Source organism: Vulpes lagopus, chromosome 15, assembly GCF_018345385.1.
Source record: "Vulpes lagopus strain Blue_001 chromosome 15, ASM1834538v1, whole genome shotgun sequence".
In the NCBI taxonomy this organism is placed as follows: domain Eukaryota; kingdom Metazoa; phylum Chordata; class Mammalia; order Carnivora; family Canidae; genus Vulpes; species Vulpes lagopus.
This window is the reverse complement of record NC_054838.1, coordinates 18,454,251-18,463,749: the sequence shown is the minus strand read 5'-3', so window position 1 is coordinate 18,463,749 and position 9,499 is coordinate 18,454,251. Positions and strand designations below refer to the sequence as shown.

The 9,499-nt window shown below is 37.8% G+C and overlaps 1 protein-coding gene across 1 annotated transcript; it reads left to right on the top strand.

Moving 5' to 3' along the window:
- The first annotated feature begins 447 nt into the window (after positions 1 to 447).
- LOC121476079 (olfactory receptor 1030-like) lies at positions 448 to 1,383 on the top strand. The gene has a single exon (XM_041729827.1). It carries the CDS (start codon positions 448 to 450, stop codon positions 1,381 to 1,383), a length of 936 nt encoding a protein of 311 aa, XP_041585761.1.
- The last annotated feature ends 8,116 nt before the right edge of the window (positions 1,384 to 9,499 follow it).

The window sequence follows — 9,499 nt, the reverse complement described above, 5'->3', positions numbered from 1 at the left end:
ATACTAACCCCTACTCATAATTTTTAAAAATCAAGAGGACATGTGTTGCCCATCATGGTGACAAAGGTTTAAAATCTGATAAGATTTTGGGTCTATGGGAAAACCAGAATTTGTGTACAGTATTGTTGGGAGTGTGACTTGATGTAACTTACTTGGAGGTCGATTGTTCAGTCTCCATCAAAAGAGAAAATGAATGAGCTCCAACTTCTCTGAGTCTGTTTTTGCAGATTAAAGCCCCATGGCTAATGATGGTCTTTAACCATTGGGATGGTAAAGCCAAATTTCTGTCATCAGGTACTGGAACAAAGAGGTAAGAAGCTTTTGTTTTTAGTCTAATCATTTTGAAGCCATATTTCTTCTTCTTCTTCTTCTTTTTTTTTATATTTCTTCTTCTTCTTCTTCTTTTTTTTTATATTTCTTCTTTTTTCCAACATGAGAGAGAACAAAATGGCAAGAGGCAACCGTACCACAGTGACAGAATTTGTCCTTATGGGATTCACAGACCGCCCAGAGCTTCAGCTTCCCCTCTTTGTGGTGTTCCTGGCAATGTATCTCATCACCTTGGTGGGGAACCTGGGCATGATTCTTCTCATCAAGGTGGATTGGAGGCTCCATACCCCCATGTACTATTTCCTCAGCCACCTAGCATTCATCGATATCTGTTACTCATCTTCCATTGGGCCCAAGATGCTACAAAACTTATTGGTGAAGAAAAAAACCATCTCCTTCTCAGGCTGCTTTGCCCAACTGTACTTCTCCAGTGCTTTGGCCACTACTGAATGCTTCCTCTTGGCCACGATGGCCTATGACCGCTACATGGCTATCTGCAACCCGCTGATTTACACAGCCATTATGACTCAGCGGGTCTGCAAGGAGTTGGTGGTAGGGGTCTACACCTACGGCTTCTTAAACTCTGTAATACAAACAGTTCTGACATTCCAGTTGTCTTTCTGTGACTCCAACATCATCCACCACTTCTACTGCGCTGACCCTCCTCTCCTTGCCCTCTCCTGCTCTGACACCGGCAACAAAGAAAAGCAGCTCTTGATCTTCTCTGCAGTGAATCTCACTGGATCCCTCCTGACTGTCCTCATCTCCTACATTTGCATCCTCTTTGCCATTATAAAAATCCAGTCTTCCGAAGGCAAATGTAAAGCCTTTTCCACCTGTGCCTCTCACCTCACTGTGGTCATCATCTTCTATGGAACGTTGTTTTTCATGTATCTACAGCAACCTAAAGCAGGGGATTCGTGGAAGTACAACAAAGTGGTCTCTGTGTTTTATAGTCTTGTAATTCCCCTGCTCAACCCCCTGATCTATACCCTGAGGAACACAGAAGTAAAGGACACCCTGAAAAAGATGCTACAGGGCAGAGGGCCATAGCCAGTGAGTTGTCAGAATGTAGCTTTGGGAAAGTACAATATGCTGAGACAGCATAACCAACGTGATTGAAATTTAGCAGGTCCATTGCCGTTCAGTTAAGCCAGCTTGGATTTTTTTAAAGACCAAAAATACCGGGGCCACTTGCTTGACTTGATGATATTGAATCCAACCAATTATCATGGGTTAATCAGAATCGATTTACAACCGACACTGTTAAAAGCTACATCCTTCATGTGTTGAAAATGAAGTCACTTACTACCAACTAGGTAATAACATGAGTTCTAAATTTTATTTTTTTAAAAGACTTTATTTATTTATTCATGAGAGACACACAGAGAGAGAGAGAGAGAGGCAGAGACACAGGCAGAGGGAGAAGCAGGCTCCATGCAAGGAGCCCGATATGGGACTCAATCCCGGGACTCCAGGATCACGCCCTGGGCTGCAGGCGGCGCTAAACCACTGAGCCACCCAGGGATCCCAAGTTGTAAATTTTAAAAAATCCTAAAAAGCAAAATTCTGGGTAAAAGTATAAATTAATGAACCTGAGTACAAAACCCACACATGAATATCTGTGTTATTCGAAACATTTTCCAGTTTAAATCAGCCTATGTTGTAGCAAATCATTTGTTAGTCTTGAAACATATTTCTTCATAACATATTACTATAGATGGTGGTTAAGTTTCAAGACCAGATTGCAAAAGCTTACTTAATGTAGCTGAAATACTGCATGTTTAAAATGAACAATAGAGGTAATAGTATTTTAGCAAGAATAAGGGGAGGAAAGAACAGAAAAACTATGAATCAGTGGAATGTGGGGAGATTTTGTTTGTTTAGTTAGAAGTGATAAGGTTTAGGCTATTTTCAGAGATGCTAAAACTGGTCATTTATTCAACAACCAGGGCTTAACTTCTCTAGGCTCTGGAAAGCCCAGCTACAGTGCAGTTTAGTGGGAAGGAGGGGGAAAGGAGTCCTATCTGATCTCAAGAAAGGGAAAAAGGGAGAGTCTCCCAAGGTAAACAGGCCGGAGTATGTATGTTTCTGAGAAATGAAATTATTGTCTTAAATAATTGGAATCATCTAGAGAAATAATTTAGTTTGCAACATTTTCCATGTTCTTTATTTTGGATAGTTCAGATCTGACCACCGAATTTTCTTAGAGATAAATCTATATAAACAAAAAAAAATCTATATAAACCTATAAATTCTTGTTATTGTTCAGGATTGGAGTAAGAACATTTTCTTTTAATTTTTTTATTTAGGCAAGAATATGAGCAGGCTATGGTCTTTCCAAGCCTCAGTTTTAATCCTTTGTCCAAAATAATTCTTAAGATGTACAATCTCCCATAAACCATTAGATTTTCTCCCTTGGTTGTTTTCGAATGTGATTATTGTTTTGAATTCTTTTAAAAAGTAGCTAAGAACATATATCACCAATTATATAGAAATTTAAATTTAATCAAGAAATGAAAGGGTTCCTGTTGCCCCCAGATTAACACTTCAGATAACATGATGCAATCTTTTGTTTTATTGCTGCTCATGATCTAGTAACTTAGAAAAATAAAAATAGTTAAATGTTTATAACTTCCTTTACTTAGCTCGGAAAGCCTTTCTAGAGACTGACATTGCAAGCTATACTTCTAAACACTTGGGGATGGGGTGTTGGCCGTGGTTAAGAAGAAAGATATTACCAAGATTAAAGAACAAAGTGAGGAAAGGTGTGAAGGAAGAGCAGGATGTAGGAGAGCTTGGACAGATAACGAACAAGAGAGGAGCAAGCAAGATTGGGTAGGATAATGCTGAAGGATAGTTTGAGACAGATTATTGAAATATGCCTCCTTGAGACTAAAATGGTTAGGTTATGTGTTCCCTTTGCGTCCCAACACCTACCACAATTCCCAGCACAGAACAGAAACATCATAACTGCTGAACCAAACTGAATTCTTCTATATTTTTTCCTGACTCCAATGGATGGGTGGACATGGTACCCAGCAATGGCCCTGTGGCTGGGAAGTACAGAGGGAAGGAAGTTACTGCAGTCATGGCAGGAACACCATTTTTCTATATCCCTCTCCGCCCCGCCCCCCAGGGAGGCTAACATCTTTTTTTCTTTTTAGAAAAGATTTATTTATTTATTTATTTATTTATTTGAGAGAGAGAGAGAGAGAGCAAGTGTGGGGGCAGTGACAGAGGAGCAGAGGGAAAGAGAGTTCCAAGCAGACTTCTAGCTGAGCATGGAGCCCAACGTGAGACTCTACCTCACGACCCTAAGATCACAACCTGAGCCAAAACCAGGAGTTGGTGGCTCTCCTGACTGCACCACCCAAGTGTCACAAGGGAGACTAACATCTTTAAGACAGGAAGACAATACGAATGCAACTGCAACCTGAGCAGTCAAAGAGAAGCATCAGGGAAGTTGCTTTGTTGGGAAGATGGTAATAGCTAGAGTTGACAATGGACCACGACAGGCAAGGGACCATTACTATCTGTGAAGAGGTTGCCATTAGTTGAGATAAAGAAGATGAGCAAGTACCAACACGTAGATGAGAAATTTATGTTTTCAATAAAAAGCCATACCCATTTCTCTCTCTCTCTCTCTCTCTATTTTGACATTATGGTTAATTTTATTTATAATTATATCCAGAAAACACTGGTAGGTCTTTTTTTTTTTTTTAGAAACAGAGCATGAGCACATGATGGCAGGGTGGGGGGCGGGAGGGAGCAGTAGAGGGAAAGAGAGAGAAAGAATCCTAAGCAGGCTGCATACTCAGTGCAAAACCTGAGGCAGGGCTCTATCTCAGGGTCCTAAGATCATGACATGAGCGAAATCAAGAGGACACTTAACCAACTGAGTCACCCAGGTGTCCCAAGCCATACTATTTCTTAAATATTTTTGGAACTACCTACATGTCAGTTTAGTTTAGAAAGAAAAAAAATAGTAAGTAGATATCATGTTTTAATATATGTCTCTTGGCAACTGAATTATACTTATGTCTTTAAAGGAATATTTGGTCTAAGAGTAAATTTCTTCTGTTCTTCTGTTATTTTTAGAGAAAACTGAAGAAAATATGCCATAATGCTTTCTCCATAATACCTTCCCAGATGTTGAATTTGTGGACTTTGTTCAATGTGCTTCACTGATTATCTATAAAACAAAGTAGAAAATTAAGGATATTGTATTCATGGATTATGAAGGATTTAGGCCCATGGTTCATAAATTTCCCAAGGACCTTAAAAAACAAAGAGTCAGTTATGAGGAAGGGTCTGAATTAGCTGAATTTGAGGTAATATTTTCTATTTCCTTTCCCAGTGGAGCTCCCTTAGTCTTACAACTTTAAGCTTCTGATGTGGGCCTTATGGTAAGAAAAGTCTCAGGTGCAGAATTCTCCAATCAACTACTGACATTTTAAAAAAATATCTAGTGTGCTGCACATGTATGTAGTATTAAAACAACAATGGTTAAGCCATATGAGAAGCCAACATGAATATGCATCTTTGTTTGCTTATAAAGTGAGGCTATTTCAATCAGTACTCATAAATATTATACTAATTTTTCAGCCCCAAATAAACAAATATCTTAATGTGTAATGTTACCAAAAAAAAGTTTTACCTTAATTTGATTTTCTGAGTCCAACATTTCATTGCAAGTGAACATACAACTGCCCTTACATATAAATAAAATGTAAATCCATTTTCCTCATTGTAATCCTAAAAATGGATGTTATTTGACAGCATTCACCACATAGACAATTTCCACTAACAAGTGTAATATGTAACTAAAACATAAATAAATAACATGTATAAATATAAATTCATACTCCTTTGCATATAGATGCTGAATTTTTAATAAGCTTAAGTTTGGATGTCTTATTCCTCCTTGTTTAGTATGCTACTGATTTGGCATGCTTTGAAACAGGCCAAAAGGATTTTTTTGATGTTGATCATGAAAAAAAGAAAATGTGAGAAGGCAAACACTATTCATTTTCTTTTGTATTATTTGATATACAGTACGTATTTCAAAAACTTAAAAGTGTTTTAAAATCTCAAATGTGTGCCCCCAAATATTCAACTCTGTCCTGGACGTACAATTCTAGCATTCTTTGGAGAGTAAGGTAGAAAAGAAAATGTTAATTCGGTGCTCAGGAGTGCTTCCTGCCTGCCTACAATTAAGTGGAGCAACCACCAGAGAGACAGGAAGGAAGCCACTGAGGTCAGAACTTGGGGTGGTTAGGCTCCTGGGAAGTGACAGATTTAGCCCTATTCTTTCAAGCTCTCCTTTTTTTTCTGTAAAAATACAAACATTTAAAAAATAACTAGAACTTCCATCTCAGGTAAGATAAAGCAAATTACAGCGAGGAAAAGGTAATCTTTATTTTTAAAAATCAAATGATTATCTGTTATATCACTGCAACAACTGACCTGTCCTAACAGACAATTCCCAGAAGGTTTGCTTCTGTGTCCTGAAAGAAAATGTTTTATTCCTACAAGCTCACTTTCTTTGCTTGGCTGTGTTGACCACTCTGGCACCTGGATACCTACCAACCTACAGCTTCTGTTGCTCCTTTCAGTCAATCCTGTTTGCTGACCATATGGGACATGGTACAAGGAGGAGAAGAGATAGGACAAGGAGCCAGCCAGGCTTGCCTGCTCCAGCCCCGCCTGGGTCACTTCAGCTCAGTGCACCGCATCACTTGTAGGTTTCTCATACTTGGGCAAGAGTAGAGAGAGCTCCTAGTTTCATCTCTGGATTTCCCACAGGCTTTTATTCCATCTTTCGTGTCTTTCCTCTTAAACCTATTTTTAACTCTCCTTATCCCTATCATCTCCTTTTTCATCTGGAAGCTGGTATCATAAATAGTATGTTTACTTATCATCTGCCTTCACAAAACTAGCGAGTAGCTTTCCTTAGAGATCTTTCAGATTAAGATTTAGAGATCTTAAATTAATGATAAAAGTAGTATAGTAATTAAATTATATAGTAATTAAATTAGTAATAAAATTACTAATGTAATGTAAAATTAATGGTAAAATGCATGTAGTTGTAATGTAGCAACTTGAAAAGAAACTCTAATTAATGCTATTTATGTTGAGAGGAGTCATTTTTATTAAAAAATGTTAAAGTATCTTCCATAAATGTTGGACTATCTTTCCTTCTCATATTTACCTCAAATCGCAGATAGCTCCTAAAGCATCCATAGGCACAAAAAAACACTATGGGCTTTAATCTAAGAGTACAGTGCTCTGTTCTCCTTTAACTGATGAGGTGTTAAAACACTATCTGCTAAGCTTTTCCATCCTGGTCTATTCATGTTCCCAGGACATTACATTGTTAAATTTATCAAAAGGAGGCTGTGCCTGTGTGATCGCTTTGTTAAACCCGTAACAGACTTCTGATCACACCTGTAAATTCACATTTGGGAACATGTGACATATGCCTATATGCCAAACAAGCAAAATAAATCATGCTGAGTCCTGAAAAAAATGTATGCTTATCAAAAAGAAAAAAAAAAGTGATCTCAAAAGGCAGAGCTTCAAAGCCTGTAGCATTGCTGGTGGGGTAGTAAGGAGAAGAATGGAGGTGGAACACAAGATCCTCACTTAAGTCCCAGGTCTGCTCTGAACTAAAGCATCAGTCAAGTGGGCTGGTCCATCCTAGCGTAAGCTCTCATCTAGAAAATGGGGAAAATCCTCTCTTGCAGGGTTACTACAAGATCAAATAGTATAGGGTATGTAAGACATATTTTAAACATTTAAAAGTATAAAGCTTTTATCTTTAATAACCAGACTCCCATTTCTGTCTTGTGTCCAATTTTAAGGATCTTTGATTTGAAGCAACTTTTGGAAAGTTCTTGCCTGAAAAAAAAATGTCTGTACAAAGGCATGAAAGTTTGCAATGTCTCCAATAATGTTTTGTTTTGTTTTTATTTCACCTACCTGATTGAAAGCTTAATACAGCCCATTTCCAATTTCCAGGAGCCTCAGTTCTAATGTCTGTTCTCAAGCCAATGACTTGGAACACAGACACACTGTCCATGCAAATGCAGTTGCATGTGGGAACAGACCATGAAAGTCTTCTTGATTCATAATGAACCTCCACTAACATTGCTTTGACCCTGAGCCACTCCTGCTCACGTGTTCCCATAGAATAAAGGTCTGAAATTCCAAATTGGGCCACTAGGAACTCCCCTTGTACTTGTTATGGTTACCTTGGTGGAAGGCAGCATTCTCATGCTCATGATGGTGACTGCCCTGAGCTGCTCTGGCTGCACCCCAACCTGTGATAGACCAACTAGAGGTGAGCTGTGGGATGGAGGCTGTGGTGGGGCAGTGTCAGGGCTCTCACTCACTTTCTCCTGGTCCCTTCCCTCTGCCTCTGCTTGGACTAGCAGTGGGCCTGGAAGAAGTTTCAAGGAAATAGCCCCAGAGTTCCGGTCCTGCAGGAGCCTCTTTCCCTACCATTTCCCCCTCCAGTGCCCTCTACCTTCCATGTCAGCTGCTGGAATGAGAATTCTCTCTCTTCTTTCACACCAGATGGAGGGTGATTAGGAACCTGAGACAGTGAGGCTCTGAGGCTGGGCAGGAGGGAAGGGTTAGGGAGAAACGGATGTGCCATTTCTCAGACTCCATGGTGGCACTGGCCATTGCCTTACTTCTCTGAGGAAGAGAGGAAAATCTTTCAAGTGCTGACAAATCATCCAGAATTTTGCCACATTGCCTATGAAATACAGTAGATGCTCAATAAAATTTAACTGAATCTTGGTTTAATCTACTCTCTCTCCTTCCCCCTCTTCCGCTTTCTCTCTCACATGTACACATCATCATCATCATCACATAGATGCTCCATGGGCACCACAAGCTCAAAATCTTAACGATCAAGATTATTAATCATCAATGATCAAATAATCATCATCTTCTACTTCACAGCCAACTTCTGCTTTTCACAGTTTTGTGCATGGAACTCTCTCCCAGTTACTTGGTCAAAAAAATTATTGTTACTCTTGACCTCTTCTTATTATCTTCACATTTCAAAGAACAGATAAGATTTATACTGTATTTATTTATGCAGTATTCCTATATTATGCATTTATTCCTTTCATCCTTAATATTGCCCTTATCATTACTTTGTACCTGCCATTTGTACAAAGATGTGTCTTTACTTCTAATTGCCCCTTCACATATGTGTGAGTTTAGTGAGTGATAATATCAGCATTTCAGACCACTGGAGAAATGATGAATTTATCAATCAATTAGAGCAAATTAAGCCATACACACACTTTTTTGTCTTATGCCCTTTATCAACATAAATTCAGTATCAGTCTGACTTTAATACAATAAATGGAACTTTGAAATACTGGAATAAAACATAAATAATATTTGCTAGTCTGGAAATAGGAAAAGCCTTTCTAAGAAGAGAACTAAAGTCAGAAATTGTAAATAAAGATGTGACAGTTTTGGTGAAACCAAAATTTTAAGTTTATATTACACTAATCAGTAAACACAAAAAATAAAGTGGGAAAATATTTGTAATGTATATATGACAGAATTAATACAGACAAATCAATAAAGAATAGTAATAGGATATGAATGGACAACTTAAAACTAATAAATATAGAGAGCCTAAAATATGCAAAAGATATTCTATTTCATCAGTAATCAAGGAAAAACAAATTAATATAATAATGAGATTATTTGTCACCTAGCAGATTGGCAAAGATATTAAAGAATATCAATAAGCAGGTGATAGTGTAGGCAAAGAGCCCTGCTTATAAGCTACTCTGGGGAGTGTACGTTGGTATAAAATTTCCAGAGGGCAATTTGACAATATTCACCAAAAGTTTTAAATACCTTTTTGATACAGCAATTTCCCAGATAAGATTTTATTTGATGAAAATACCCCAAGAAATGTACAAAATCTGTGCATTTTATAGTTTACTATAATGATGTTTATAACAGTAAAATGTTACTAGCAATATAAGGATAAATCAATGAAAGATTGACTTAATAAAGGAATAGTGATACAATAATATATATAATAATGCATCCATTAAAATAATGTGGATCTATTTTATTTTCATGAAAATATGTATAATACTTTGTATGATATATGTATAATGGATTT

What these genes read in the sequence shown, in the direction of transcription:
- LOC121476079 (XM_041729827.1), top strand. Translation starts at nt 448, where the DNA reads ATGGCAAGAGGCAACCGTACCACAGTGACAGAATTTGTCCTTATGGGA.